This window comes from Ranitomeya imitator, chromosome 2 (assembly GCF_032444005.1).
Source record: "Ranitomeya imitator isolate aRanImi1 chromosome 2, aRanImi1.pri, whole genome shotgun sequence".
NCBI lineage: Eukaryota > Metazoa > Chordata > Amphibia > Anura > Dendrobatidae > Ranitomeya > Ranitomeya imitator.
In genome coordinates, this window is record NC_091283.1 from 672,825,102 (window position 1) to 672,841,069 (window position 15,968).

Sequence of the window (15,968 nt, forward strand, 5' to 3'; positions counted from 1 at the left end):
ACCACTTTGCATTAATGCCTGTAAAGCACCTGAAGGGTTAATAAACTACCTGACAGCAGTTTTCGATATGTCAGGCGGTGCTGTTTTTAAAATTGTATAACTTTTGGGGGTTTCCCAATATATGAGACCCCTAAAGTCACTTCAAACCTGGATAAGTCCCTAAAAAAATACATTTTGTAAATTTCCTTGAAAAAATGAAAAATTGCTGCTACATTTTTAAACCTCCTAAAATGCTAACAAAATGAAATAACATTTTACAAATGATGCTGATGTAAAGCAGACATGTGGGAAATGTTATTTATTTATGGTTTGCTGTGGTATGACCATCTGGATTAAAGGGATAATCATTCAAATTTTGAAAATTGCTAATTTTTTAACAATTTTCTCAAATTTTTGATATTTTTTATAAATAAACACAAAATATATTGACCTAAATTTACCATTATCATAAAGTATAATGTGTCACGAAAAAACAGTCTCAAAATCACTGGTCTCAAAATCACTGGGATTTGTTGAAGCGTTGCAGAGTTATTGCCACATAAAGTGACACTGGTCAGATTTAAAAAATTTGGCTCCGTCACTAAGGGGTTAATGACAACCAGCTCTATCTTCGTCACATCAGAAAAAAAGAATCTTATTTCTCGTAGTATGGAAGTCCTTCATGTGTTTTTTTTTTTTTTTTTAGCAAACTCTGCGGGCTTTGACATATCTTGCGCTGAGGAGGGGCTTCCGTCGGGCCACTCTGCCATAAAGGCCCGAATGGTGGAGAGCTGCAGTGATAGTTGACTTTGAGGAACTTTCTCCCATCTCCATCTCTGGAGCTCAGCCACAGTAATCTTAGGGTTCTTCTTTACCTCTCTCTAACCAAGACTCTTCTCTCACGATTGCACAGTTTGGCCTGACGACCAGGTCTAGTAAGACTTCTGGTCGTCCCAAACTTAAGGATTATGGAGGCCACTGTGCTCTTAGGAACCTTGAGTACTGCAAAAATGTGCCTTGCCACCATTCTGTCTCTGAGCTCCTTGGCAAGTTCCTTTGTCTTCATGATTCTCATTTGGTCTGCACTGTGAACTTTGAGGTCTTGTATAGACCTGTGTGTGCCTTTCCAAATCAAGTCCTATCAGTTTGATTAAACACAGCTGGACTCCAATGAAGGAGTAGAACCATCTGAAGGAAGATCACAAGGAAATGGACAGCATGTGACTTAAGGCCCCTTCACATTAAGCGACGCTGCAGCGATACCGACAACGATCCGGATCGCTGCAGCGTCGCTGTTTGGTCGCTGGAGAGCTGTCACACAGACAGCTCTCCAGCGACCAACGATGCCGGTAACCAGGGTAAACATCGGGTAACTAAGCGCAGGGCCGCGCTTAGTAACCCGATGTTTACCCTGGTTACCATGCTAAAAGTAAAAAAAAAACAAACAGTACATACTTACCTACAGCTGTCTGTCCTCCAGCGCTGTGCTCTGCTTCTCTGCTCTCCTCCTGTACTGTCTGGGAGCCGGAAAGCAGAGCGGTGACGTCACCGCTCTGCTTTCCGGCTCACAGCCAGTACAGGAGGAGTGCAGAGCACAGCGCTGGAGCACAGACAGCGGTAGGTAAGTATGTACTGTTTGTTTTTTTTTACTTTTAGCATGGTAACCAGGGTAAACATCGGGTTACTAAGCGCGGCCCTGCGCTTAGTTACCCGATGTTTACCCTGGTTACCAGTGAAGACATCGCTGGATCGGTGTCACACACGCCGATCCAGCGATGTCCACGGGAGATCCAGCGACGAAATAAAGTTCTGGACTTTATTCAGCGACCAACGATCTCCCAGCAGGGGCCTGATCGTTGGTCGCTGTCACACATAACGATTTTATTAACGATATCGTTGCTACGTCACAAATAGCAACGATATCGTTAACGATATCGTTATGTGTGAAGGTACCTTTAATTGAGTGTCTGAGCAAAGGGTCTGAATACTTATGACCATGTGATATTTCTTTTTTTTTTCTTTTTTAATACATTTGCAAAAGTTACTACATTTGATTTTTCATTTTTTCTTCATTTTTTTTCAGTCAAGATGGGGTGCAGAGTGTACATTAATATGAAAAAAAAAATACTTTTTTTGAATTTTACCAAAGGCTGCAATGAAAGAGTGAAAAATTTAAAGGGGTCTGAATACTGTGTACCCACTGTACATATTCAAATTAAAATCGCATTATACTTGCCTAACACCAAATCCCCGATGCCCTCATCTCCTAGAAGAAATGTAAATGTGATGTGACTGCTCTCAAGGACAGACGGCGATACACTGACCGGAGGTAATAGCTCCCGCTGTGTATCACTGAGCTGCCATGAGAGAGGTCACTGAAGTTTATCAGCTGATCAGCTTCGGTGCGCTCCCTTACCGCACCACCGCTCCAGTGACCAGTATAATTGTTGTATTTTAAAATGTATAATTATTATACAGCAATATTGGCAGATCATTTTTTTTTAAACTACTTTCTTTCATATACTGTATTTTTATATTATTATGTACTTTGTCCTTTTTCAGAGGATTGTTACCCACCTAGAGAAACATGGACATCGAAATGTCATTTACACTGATTGCATCCGGGATGGAAACATCAACCAGGTGGGAAGTGTTTGTTTCTTTTGTCTAAAGGATATCTGGAGGGCAAGGAGGTTGTTTTTTTTATATTTGATGTTGAATACTAAGGCACATACCCGCAAATGAAATATGTCCACACAATTACACACCCTTATCGTATATCGATTTTAGGCTGGGTTTACATCACACTCTAGTTCTCACTCTGCACGATTTTACGGGTTTCTTTCGTAATACTTAAATTGTTTTTTCAGAGAGGAAGAGGTATAGAACTCTAGTGCCATCTATTGAAAGTAGCAATCCTAACAGTCATAATGTCGACCCTTTAATGAGCCTTGTCACATGACTTAGGATAAGAGCCAAACCAGATTTCAATTTGCAGACACTGTGTTTCGTGGTACTGCCTCTCGCCAGTGCAAAGTGGAGATCTGGTTTGGCTGAATGAGAGGCGTCTGACCGGGATCCAAAAAGTATTGTTTCTCCATCTTCGTAGTACTTGAAACATGGTACAACCCCTGGCAAAAAATTAATTATGGAATCACCGGCCTTGAAGGCTATTCATTCAGTTGTTTAATTTTGTAGAAAAAAAGCAGATCACAGACATGGCACAAAACTAAAGTCATTTCAAATGCCAACTTTCTGGCTTTAACCCCTTTCTGCCAGCTCACGGAATAGTACGTCAGCTGGCAGATCCCCTGCTTTGAGGTGGGCTCCGGCGGTGAGCCCACCTCAAAGCCGCGACATGTCAGCTGTTTTGTACAGCTGACGTGCGCAATGAGCGCGAGCGGAATCGCGATCCGCCTGCGCCCATTAACTAGTTAAATGCCGCCGTCAAGCGCTGACAGCGGCATTTAACTAGCGCTCCCGGCCGCGCTGCCGGAAGTGCTGGCACCGCTGACCCCCGTCACATGATCGGGGGTCAGCGGTGCATTGCCATAACAACCAGAGGTCTCCTTGAGACCTCTATGGTTGTTAATGGCTGATTGCTTTGAGCGCCACCCTGTGGTCGGCGTTCAAAGTATACCTGCATTTCTGCTACATAGAGGTGATCTGTACTTTACCTCTATGTAGCAGAGGCGATCGTGTAGTGCATGCTTCTAGCCTCCTATGGAGGCTATTGAAGCATGCCAAAAAAAAAAAAAAAAAGTAATTAAAAAAAAAAAAAAAAAAAATATATATATAATGTTCAAATCACCCCCCTTTCGCCCCAATCAAAATAAAAAAAAAAAAAAAAAAATGAAACATACACATATTTGGTATCGCCGCGTTCAGAATCACCCGATCAATAAAAACAAAGGATTAACCTGACCGCTAAATGGCGTAGCGAGAAAAAATCAAAACGCCAACGCCAAAATTACATTTTTTTTGGTCGCCGCGACATTGCATTAAAATGCAATAACGGGCGACTAAAAAAATGTATCTACACGAAAATTATATCATTAAAAACGCCAGCTCGGCACGCAAAAAATAAGCCCTCACCTGACCCCATATCACAAAAATTGGAGACGCTACGGGTATCGGAAAATCACGCAATTTTTTTTTTTTTTAACCAAATTTTGGAATTTATTTTCACCACTTAGATAAAAAATAACATAGACATGTTAGGTGTCTATGAACTTGTAATGTCCTGGAGAATCATAATGCCAGGTCAGGTTTAGCATTTGGTGAACCTAGCAAAAAAGCCAAACAAAAAACAAGTGTGAGATTGCACTTTTTTTGCAATTTAATCACACTTGGAATTTTTTTCCCGTTTTCTGTTACATGGCATGGTAAAACCAATGGTATCGTTCAAAAGTACATCTCATCCCGCAAATAATAAGCCCTCACATGGCCATATTGATGGAAAAATAAAAAAGTTATGGCTCTGGGAAGGAGGGGAGCGAAACACGAAAATGAAAAAACGGAAAAAGCTCCGTTGTTGAAGGGGTTAAGAAACACTATAAGAAATCAAGAACAAAAAATGTGGTAGTCAGTGATGGTTGCTTTTTTAATCAAGCATAGGGAAACAAAATATGGAATCACTCAATTCTGAGGAAAAAATTATGGAATCGCCCTGTAAATTTTCATACCCAAAAATAACACCTGCATCAAATTAGATATGCTCGTTAGTCTGCATCTAAAAAGGAGTGATCACACCTTCGAGAGCTGTTGCACCCAATGAACTGACATGAATCATGTCTCTAACACGAGAGATGTCAATTGAAACAAATGAGAGGATTTTCAAGCTCTTAAAAGAGGGTAAATCATAACGCAATGTTGCAAAAGATGTTGATTGTTCAGTCAGCTGTGTCTAAAATCTGGACTAAATACAAACATGGGAAGGTTGTTAAAGGCAAACATACTGGTAGACCAAGGAAGACATCACAGCATCAAGACCGGAAACTTAAAGCAATATGTCTCCAAAACAGGAAATGCACAACAAAACAAATGAGGAATGAATGGGTGGAAACTGGAGTCAACGTCTATGACCGAATTGTAAGAAACCGCCTAAAGGAAATGAGATTTACAAACAGAAAAGCTAAACGAAAGCCATCAGTAACACCTAAACAGAAAAAACAAGGTTACAATGGGCTAAGGAAAAGTAATCATGGACTGTGGATGACTGGATGAAAGTCATATTCAGTAATGAATCGCGAAACTGTATTGGGCAAGGTGATGATGCTGGAACTTTTGTTTGGTGCCGTTCCAATGAGATTTATAAAGATCACTGTGGAAATTTGCATGTTCTCTTCAGGCAGTCATTGATGATATGGGGCTGCATGTCAGGTAAAGGCACTGGGGAGATGGCTGTCATTACATCTTCAATAAATGCACAAGTTCATGTTGATATTTTGGACACTTTTCTTATCCCATTAAATGAAAGGATGTTTGGGGATGATGAAATAATTTTCAAGATGAATGCATCCTGCCATAGAGCAAAAACTGTGAAAACATTCCTTGAAAAAAGACACATAAGGTCAATGTCATGGCCTGCAAATAGTCCGGATCTAAATCCAATTGAAAATCTTTGGTGGAAGTTGAAGAAAATGGTCCATGACAAGGCTCCAACCTGCAAAGCTGATCTGGCAACAGCAATCCAAGAAAGTTGGAGCCAGATTGATGAAGAGTACTGTTTGACCCTCATTAAGTCCATGCCTCAGAGACTGCAAGCGGTTATAAAAGCCAGAGGTAGTGCAACAAAATGCTAGTGATGTTTTGGAGTGTTTTTTTGTTTTTCATGATTCCATTATTTTTTCCTCAGAATTGAGTGATTCCATAATTTTTTCACTGTTTGTTTAAAAAAAAGTAGCCATTACTGACTACCACATTTTTTGTTCTTGATTTCTTTTAGTGTTTCTTAAAGCCAGAAAGTTTCCATTTGAAATGACTTTAGTTTTGTGCCATGTCTGTGATCTGCTTTTTTTTTTTCTACAAAATTAAACAACTGAATGAACATCCTCCAAAGCCAGTGATTCCATAATTTTTGCCAGGGGTATTTCCAGTTGAAACCAGAAGTTTACATACACTATACAAAAAAACACATATGCATGTTATTCTCAATATCTGACATCAAATCAGAATAAACCCTTCACATTTTACGTCAATTAGGACTATCCTAATTATTATTTGCGAAATGCCAAAATAATGAGAGAGAGAATGTTTTAACCCAGGGGTGGGGAATCTATTTTTTTCTGCCAAGGGCCATTTGGATATTAATACCATCCTTCGGGGGCCGTACAAACTCCGCCCACAAAGTACATCCTAATTCTGGCACTAGTTTCAGGACGTAATCTTTCACTGCATGCCCTTAAGTGTTCAGTAGTGAACACTGCATTTGTGTGCTAACAGAGCAAGAAGAAATTAATGAGCAGGTTGTAATCCAAATACATGCTCGGGGGCCTGAAAAAAGGTCATCGAGGGCCGTAAATGGCCCTGGGGCCTGAGGTTCCCCACCCCTGTTTTAACTCCTTAAAGACCGCCGATACGCCTTTAACGGTGGTAGTAAAGGGTACTTAAACCACAGCACCGTTAATTAAGGGCCCTTTGGAAAATGTGTATAACGGCCCCAGAGTCGGATTTTTTCTTGGGTCTTGGTTGCCGGGGGTGGCCGAGACCCCAGAGAACATGATTCAGGTCAGTTTTCAAAGACCCCCGGGTTACGATTGCTGTTATTATCCGTATAACAGTGACCGCAAAAGAAAAAAAAATAATGATCAAAAAAAAAAAAAAATCGTAAGTAACCCCCCTCTTTATCACCCCCATAGTTAGGGAAAAATAATAAAATAAAGAAAATGTATTTATTTCCATTCTCCCATTAGGGTTACAGTTGGGCTAAAGTGAGTTGGGCTAAAGTGAGTTATGCTAAAGTGAGCTGGACTAGGATTGGGGCTAAAATTAGGGTTAGGATATCTTTCCACGTTAAGGATTCGTTCAGGATTTGCAATGGATTGGATGCTGCATACAGCCGCAGCTTCCAATCCACAGCGTCCAGATGTTACATGATAGTGGAGGGGATTTTATGAAATCCCATCTCCACTATGCGTGCTGGGCCACATCCGGCTGCCCTGCGTAACTGGACTTGCGGCACTTCCCATCCCGCAGCATGTCTTTTTATCTTGCGGAGATGCTCCGTCTCCGCAAGATAAATAAGTCTATGAATACGATGCGGTGATTCCGCATGTGTTCAATGAACACATCCATAATCACCGCACTTAAAACTTTGGGCGGAGCAGGGTATACGCTGCGTCCAAAGCGCACAGATTACGCCCCTTTAGATTGGGGCTAAAGTTAGGGTTAGGGTTGGGATTAGGGTTAAGGGGTGTGTTGGGATTGGAGTTACAATTGTGGGGTTTCCACTGTTTACATACATCAGGGGGTCTCCAAACGTGACATGGCGCCACCATTAATTACAGCCAATTTTGCGTTCAAAAAGTCAAATGTTGCTCCCTCCCTTTTGAGCTCTGCTGTGCTCCCAAACAGTGGTTTACCCCCAAATATTGGGTATCGGCATACTCAAGACAAATTGGACAACAACTTTTGGGTCCAATTTTTCCTGTTATCTGTTGGGAAAATAAAAAACTGCGGGCTAAAAAATAATTTTTGTGGAAAAAAGATTTTTTATTTTCATGGCTCTGCATTATAAACTTCTAATTAAACACAACCACAGATACACCACAACACTATATACTTATATTAAATTCCACGAGTATATATTGCCATTATGGCACAGATGTAAGTGACCAGTGCTCTGTGAAAGAAAGGAATGTGGACTAAAACCACTATTCAAGAACAAGAACACCCACAACCAAGATATAGATTAGTACCAGGTAAAACGCCAGGCAGAGAATAGATATAAAATGCCTTTATTATATATGATTGGCAAATAAATATATTTTAACAACACATTATTGTGCGCACAAAAAACAAAGGGAATTATTTATCAATAAACATATAAAAAACAATGTAGGTATAAAAGATGGAATATTGTAACGGACTGACCCAAAATAATATTTGTTTATATAAAGGTTTTAAATTTTTTTTGTATATTATTACACTGCACGATAGCACTTTTTGTACTCTCATCTATTCATTACTGTGTAGAGCATTTGTGGTGCAATTCTTGTTGACACAGCACGTATTCTTTGATTGAAAGCCCAGTGTCGTTTATAACTGTTGCACATGTGATTGCACTTTCTTCTGCAGCCGATTACTTAGTTACACTTCTATATGCTTTGGAGCAAAATGGCTTAGTTGTGGTTTTATGCACTGTCATTGCATACACTTTTCTTGCTTATTTGCACTTTATTATCTGGTTCATATAACCTTGTGTTATTACTCACTTAAATATTTTTAAATATTGCTTATTTTGCACATTGTTCTCTGTGCACTTATATATTTGATATTATTATATATATATTTTTCTGTTTTTTGTCACATAGCACTTTAGACAGGACAGTTGCTTCTCATATATCATAAAGCCAAAAAAAGAAAAACGGCTAACAAAAGCCGCAGCCAGCTCACCAACCAGACCATCAGATGTGGAGCACGAAAGTAAGTCCTGACCCGGGACTCCAAGCAGCAGCAGATCCAACCATGTATATACTCCAGCTCCAGATAAATGGTAAAAAACTTTTTCTTACTGGCATGAGTAAGACCCGTTGTGGTCGAAACGCGTAGCCGTTCTCTGCGCAATCACTTATTCTGTCTGCCATCTGTAAGGATTATCCTGTTTTTATTACGTTGGATCAATAAAGAAAAAGTTTTTTACCATTTATCTGGAGCTGGAGTATATACATGGTTGGATCTGCTGCTGCTTCTCATATACCGCCTCTGGAATTTTCTTTCAACACCATTCTCCCAATTTTTCATTGTGGCTTTTGATATATACTTTTTCATTCATTTTTTGCATATATATTTTTTCGGTCACTTTATGTGTGAATTCTGATATATAATTATTTTATTATGTGGCTATTTTTTGCGGTTGCTCCTACCTTTATATAAACAAATATTATTTTTGGGTCAGTCCGTTACAATATTCCATCTTTTATACCTACATTGTTATTTATATGTTTTTTATTGATAAATAATTCCCTTTGTTTTTTGTGCGCACAATTATGTTTTGTTAAAATATATTTATTTGCCAATCATATATAATAAAGGCATTTTATATCTATTCTCTGCCTGGCGTTTTACCTGGTACTAATCTGTATCTTGGTTGTGGGTGTTCTTGATTATAAACTTCTGTGAAGCACTTGGGGGTTCAAAGTTCACACCACATCTAGATAAATTCTTTGGGGGTTCAGATTCCAAGATGGGGTCACTTGTGTGGGGTTTCTACTGTTTAGACACATCAAGGGCTCTGCAAATGCAACATGATGCCCGCAGACCATTCCATCAGTCTGCATTCCAAAACAGCGCTCCTTCCCTTCCGAGCTCTGCCATGGGCCCAAACAGTGGTTTACCTCCACATTTGGGGTATTGGCGTACTCAGGACGAATTGCACAACAGCTTTGGTGGTCTAATTTCTTCTGTTACTCTTGTGAAAATAAAAATTTGGGGGCGAAAAGATCATTTTTTTGGGAAAAAATACGATTTCTTTTTTATTTTCACGGCTCTACGTTATAAACTTTTGCTCACCACACATCGATAATTTCCTTAAGGTGTCTCGTTTCCAAAATGGTGTCACTTGTTGTTGGTTTCCACTGTTTAGGCACATCAGGGGCTCTCCAAACGCGACATGGCGTCCGATCTCAATTCCAGCCAATTCTGCACTGAAAAAGTCAAATGTTGCCTCCTTGGGGTATTGGCGTATTCAGGAGAAATTGCACATCAAATTTTGTGGTTCATTTTCTCTTTTTACACTTCAGAAAATAAAAAAAAAATGGTTCTGAAGTAAAATGTTTGTAAAAAAAAAAAAAAAAAAAAATACGGTAAATGTTTGTTTTTCTCCTTCCACATTCCTTCAGTTCCTGTGAGGCACGTAAAGGGTTAATAAACTTCTTGAATGTGGTTTTAAGCACCTCGAGGGTGCAGTTTTTAGAATGTTGTCGCGTTTGGGTATTTTCTGTCATGTACACCCCTCAAAGTGACTTTAAATGTGAGATGGTCCCTAAAAAAAACGGTTTTGATAATTTTGTTGTAAAAATGAGAAATCGCCGGTCAACTTTTCCTACCAAAAAAATAAATGTTGTTTCCAAAATTGTGCTGATGTAAAGTAGACATGTGGGAAATGTTATTTATTAACTATTTTGTGTGACATATCTTTCTGGTTTAAGGGCATAAAAATTCAAATTTTGAAAATTGCACAATTTTTTAAATTTTCGCAATATTTCCTTTTTTTCATAAATAAACGCAAGTACTGTCGAAGAAATTTTACCACTAACATGAAGTAAAATATGTTGCAAAAAAACAGTCTCAGGCCGGCTTCACACTAAGCGTATGAAAATACGGTCCGTATATTACGGCCGTAATACGCTGAAATATCCCGAAAATAGTGGTCCGTAGCTCCTCCGTAGGCAGGGTGTGTCAGCGTTTTTTGCGCATGGCATCCTCCGTATGTAATCCGTATGGCATCCGTACTGCGTGGTTTTCTCGCAGGCTTGCAAAACCAACATACCGCTATAGAAATGATCCATGTGTCCCAAAAAGAAAAAAAAATATATATATACTGTCTATATATATATATATATATATATATATATATATATGTCATTAGACACATATATGTATATATATTAATATTTTTTCCAGCGCTATACAGCTTGAAAGCCGGTAATTCAATTACCGGCTTTTTCTTTCTCCTTCCTAAAACCCGACATGATTTGAGACATGGTTTACATACAGTAAACCATGTCTTCTCTCCATTTTTTTTGCAGATTCCACACTACTAATGTCAGTAGAGTGTATCTGCAAAATTTGGCCGTTCTAGCTCTTAAAATAAAGGGTTAAATGGCTTTCTAGGTAAGTTCCCACGATCTATGAACATCCAGCAGAGGGCGCCTCACCGCAAATGAAGCTAAATATAGCTCATTGATCTATATTTAGACTCATTCCCCGGGGTTTTGCAGCGAGGAGTAGCATTGCATTAGCAAAGCTCCTTGCTGCAAAATGTTTTAACCCCTTCAGAAGGATTTACATCGTTGGACGTTACAGATCTGCGGAGGGTAAGTATATTGTTGGTTTATTATGTTTTTTCTTTCACAGAACGAGGGTCTTCAGTGATTGGATTGGGCGTAGAATAAAATACTCCAACAACCATTGTTTTTATTTCATTAAAATAATTTTAAATAATGTGTTCGTGTTTTATTTAACCCTTTACTACAATTGGATTAATAATGGATAGGTGTCATAATTGACGCCTCTCCATTATTAATTAGGCTTAATGTCACCTTACAATAGCAAGGTGGCATTAACCCTTCATTACCCCATATCCCACCGCTACACGGGAATGGGAAGAGAGTGGCCAAGTGCCAGAATAGGCGCATCTTCCAGATGTGCCTTTTCTGGGGTGGCTGGGGGCAGGTGTTTTTAGCCAGGGGGGGGGCAATAACCATGGACCCTCTCCAGGCTATTAATATCTGCCCTCAGTCACTGGCTTTACTACTCTGGCGGAGAAAATTGCGCGGGAGCCCACGCCAATTTTTTCCGCCATTTAACCCTTTATTTTAAGAGCTAGAACGGCCAAATTTTGCAGATACACACTACTAACATTAGTAGTGTGGAATCTGCAAAAAAAATGGAGAGAAGACATGGTTTACTGTATGTAAACCATGTCTCAAATCATGTCGGGTTTTAGGAAGGAGAAAGAAAAAGCCGGTAATTGAATTACCGGCTTTCAAGCTGTATAGCGCTGGAATAAATATTAATATATATACATATATGTGTCTCACTGACATATATATATATATATATATATATATATATATATATATATATATATATATACATACCTATTCTATGTGTACACATTTATTCTACCTATTCTACTGTAAGACACAAAAGAGAATAGTAAAACCAAAAACACTCAGTTTGAAAAAATGTTGCAGTAATCCGCAAGTGCTAGTAAAAGATGTAAAAAACAGGGTATTTGGTTGATACGTTTTTTGCAAAAAATGTATACTAAGCTGCTCTACCAATCTTCACGGTATACCCTTATCAGAGCAGTCCTAACTAATGTATGCAATCCCTATCTGATGTATTTAAAAACCTGATCATCTGTATATAACCTGTGTGAACAGGGTTCAGAGAGGAAAAATCCATGTGTGCATACAGGGTAGAACAGCTTTTGTGCAGATAGCCCAAGAGGAGTGGTGGAACTCCCCAGTCTTGTAGACACAAGAGAACAATTATGGAAACAGGAACACATGGGCTACTTGCACAGTGAACAAGTCTGTATGATCATGTTCACACACCACCAAGAAACCTGAAGACACAAAAGAGAATAGTAAAACCAAAAACACTCAGTTTGAAAAAATGTTGCAGTAATCCGCAAGTGCTAGAAAAAGATGTAAAAAACAGGGTATTTGGTTGATACGTTTTTTGCAAAAAATGTATACTAAGCTGCTCTACCAATCTTCACGGTATACCCTTATCAGAGCAGTCCTAACTAATGTATGCAATCCCTATCTGATGTATTTAAAAACCTGATCATCTGTATATAACCTGTGTGAACAGGGTTCAGAGAGGAAAAATCCATGTGTGCATACAGGGTAGAACAGCTTTTGTGCAGATAGCCCAAGAGGAGTGGTGGAACTCCCCAGTCTTGTAGACACAAGAGAACAATTATGGAAACAGGAACACATGGGCTACTTGCACAGTGAACAAGTCTGTATGATCATGTTCACACACCACCAAGAAACCTGAAGACACAAAAGAGAATAGTAAAACCAAAAACACTCAGTTTGAAAAAATGTTGCAGTAATCCGCAAGTGCTAGTAAAAGATGTAAAAAAACAGGGTATTTGGTTGATACGTTTTTTGCAAAAAATGTATACTAAGCTGCTCTACCAATCTTCACGGTATACCCTTATCAGAGCAGTCCTAACTAATGTATGCAATCCCTATCTGATGTATTTAAAAACCTGATCATCTGTATATAACCTATACTGTAAGCTGTCAGTGTGATTTTACTGTACACCGCACTGAATTGCCGGCTTTTCTCTCTAACAGCGCTGCGTATTTCTCGCAAGTCACACTGCTTGTCCGTGTGTAATCCGTATTTTTCACGCTTCCATAGACTTTCATTGGCGTATTTCTTGCGCAGTACGGTGACAAACGCAGCATGCTGCGATTTTGTACGGCCGTAGAAAGCCGTATAATACTGATCAGTAAAATACGGCAGATAGGAGCAGGGGCATAGAGAATAATTGTGCCGTATTTTTTGCGAGTTTTAAGGACGTAGTTTCTGCGCTCTTACGTCCGTAAAACTCGCAAGTGTGAAGTCGGCCTCAGAATCAGCGGGATCCGTTACAGCATTCCAGTGTTATACCGTCATAAAGTGACAGTGGTCAGAATTATAAAAATTGGCTCGGTCATTAAGCTGCAATTTGGCTGCGTCACTAAAGGGTTAAGGCATTTTTATTACTCACTGCAAAGTCAAAAGTTTACATACTTTTCAATAGTATATGGTATCATTGTCCTTAAACTGAACAACTTGGGTTAAACGTTTGGGATATCCTTCCACAAGCTTCTCACAATATTTGGTTAGAATTTGGGGTCATTCCGCCTGACAAAGGAAAACTCTTAGGCCGGCCTCACACTAGCGAGTTTTACGGACGTAAGAGCGCAGAAAATACGTCCGTAAAACTCGCCAAACAAACGTCCCAATTATTCTCTATGCCCCTGCTCCTATCTGCCGTATTTTACTGATCAGTATTATACGGCTTTCTACGGCCGTAGAAAATTGCAGCATGCTGCGCTTGTCACTGTATTGCGCAAAAAAGACGCCAATGAAAGTCTATGGAAGCCCCAAAAATACGGATTACACACGGACCAGCAGTGTGACTTGCGAGAAATATGCAGCGGTGTTAGAGAGAAAAGCCGGCAATTCAGAGCGGTGTACATTAAAATCACACTGACAGCTTACAATAGAATAGGTAGAATAAATATGTACACATAGAATAAGTATATATAATATTTCATCCAGCGCGAGATGGCTTTAAAGCCGGTAATTCAATTGCCGGCTTTTGCTATCTCCTTCCTAAACCCGACATGATATGAGACATGGTTTACATACAGTAAACCATCTCGTATCCCCATTTTTTTTGCATATTCCACACTACAAATGTTAGTAATGTGTATATGCAAAATTTGGCCGTTCTAGCTATTAAATTAAAGGGTTAAATGGCGGAAAAAATTGGCGTGGGCTCCCGCACAATTTTCTCCGCATAGCAAATGTGGTGCCAATATTCAAAAAGGGCTCTAAAAGTGAACCTGGAAATTATAGGCCAGTAAGTCTAACCTCTATTGTTGGTAAAATATTTGAAGGGTTTCTGAGGGATGTTATTCTGGATTATCTCAATGAGAATAACTGTTTAACTCCATATCAGCATGGGTTTATGAGAAATCGCTCCTGTCAAACCAATCTAATCAGTTTTTATGAAGAGGTAAGCTATAGGCTGGACCACGGTGAGTCATTGGACGTGGTATATCTCGATTTTTCCAAAACGTTTGATACCGTGCCGCACAAGAGGTTGGTACACAAAATGAGAATGCTTGGTCTGGGGGAACATGTGTGTAAATGGGTTAGTAACTGGCTTAGTGATAGAAAGCAGAGGGTGGTTATAAATGGTATAGTCTCTAACTGGGTCGCTGTGACCAGTGGGGTACCGCAGGGGTCAGTATTGGGACCTGTTCTCTTCAACATATTCATTAATGATCTGGTAAAAGGTTTACACAGTAAAATATCGATATTTGCAGATGATACAAAACTATGTAAAGCAGTTAATACAAGAGAAGATAGTATTCTGCTACAGATGGATCTGGATAAGTTGGAAACTTGGGCTGAAAGGTGGCAGATGAGGTTTAACAATGATAAATGTAAGGTTATACACATGGGAAGAGGGAATCAATATCACCATTACACACTGAACGGGAAACCACTGGGTAAATCTGACAGGGAGAAGGACTTGGGGATCCTAGTTAATGATAAACTTACCTGAAGCAGCCTGTGCCAGGCAGCAGCTGCCAAGGCAAACAGGATCATGGGGTGCATTAAAAGAGGTCTGGATACACATGATGAGAGCATTATACTGCCTCTGTACAAATCCCTAGTTAGACCGCACATGGAGTACTGTGTCCAGTTTTGGGCACCGGTGCTCAGGAAGGATATAATGGAACTAGAGAGAGTACAAAGGAGGGCAACAAAATTAATAAAGGGGATGGGAGAACTACAATACCCAGATAGATTAGCGAAATTAGGATTATTTAGTCTAGAAAAAAGACGACTGAGGGGCGATCTAATAACCATGTATAAGTATATAAGGGGACAATACAAATATCTCGCTGAGGATCTGTTTATACCAAGGAAGGTGACGGGCACAAGGGGGCATTCTTTGCGTCTGGAGGAGAGAAGGTTTTTCCACCAACATAGAAGAGGATTCTTTACTGTTAGGGCAGTGAGAATCTGGAATTGCTTGCCTGAGGAGGTGGTGATGGCGAACTCAGTCGAGGGGTTCAAGAGAGGCCTGGATGTCTTCCTGGAGCAGAACAATATTGTATCATACAATTATTAGGTTCTGTAAAAGGACGTAGATCTGGGTATTTATTATGATGGAATATAGGCTGAACTGGATGGACAAATGTCTTTTTTCGGCCTTACTAACTATGTTACTATGTTACTATGTTAGTAAAGCCAGTGACTGAGGGCAGATATTAATCGCCTGGAGAGGGTCCATG

General features: G+C 39.6%; 1 protein-coding gene across 4 annotated transcripts in view; it reads left to right on the forward strand.

Moving 5' to 3' along the window:
* The window catches only part of MTG1 (mitochondrial ribosome associated GTPase 1), a 321,942-nt gene that overhangs the window by 135,014 nt on the left and 170,960 nt on the right, over positions 1–15,968 (forward strand). For all 4 annotated transcript variants that reach the window (XM_069753046.1, XM_069753049.1, XM_069753048.1 and 1 more), the window contains exon 4: positions 2,542–2,622. In XM_069753046.1, the coding sequence (XP_069609147.1) occupies positions 2,542–2,622 (81 nt within the window). The remainder of the gene's footprint in view (positions 1–2,541; positions 2,623–15,968) is intronic.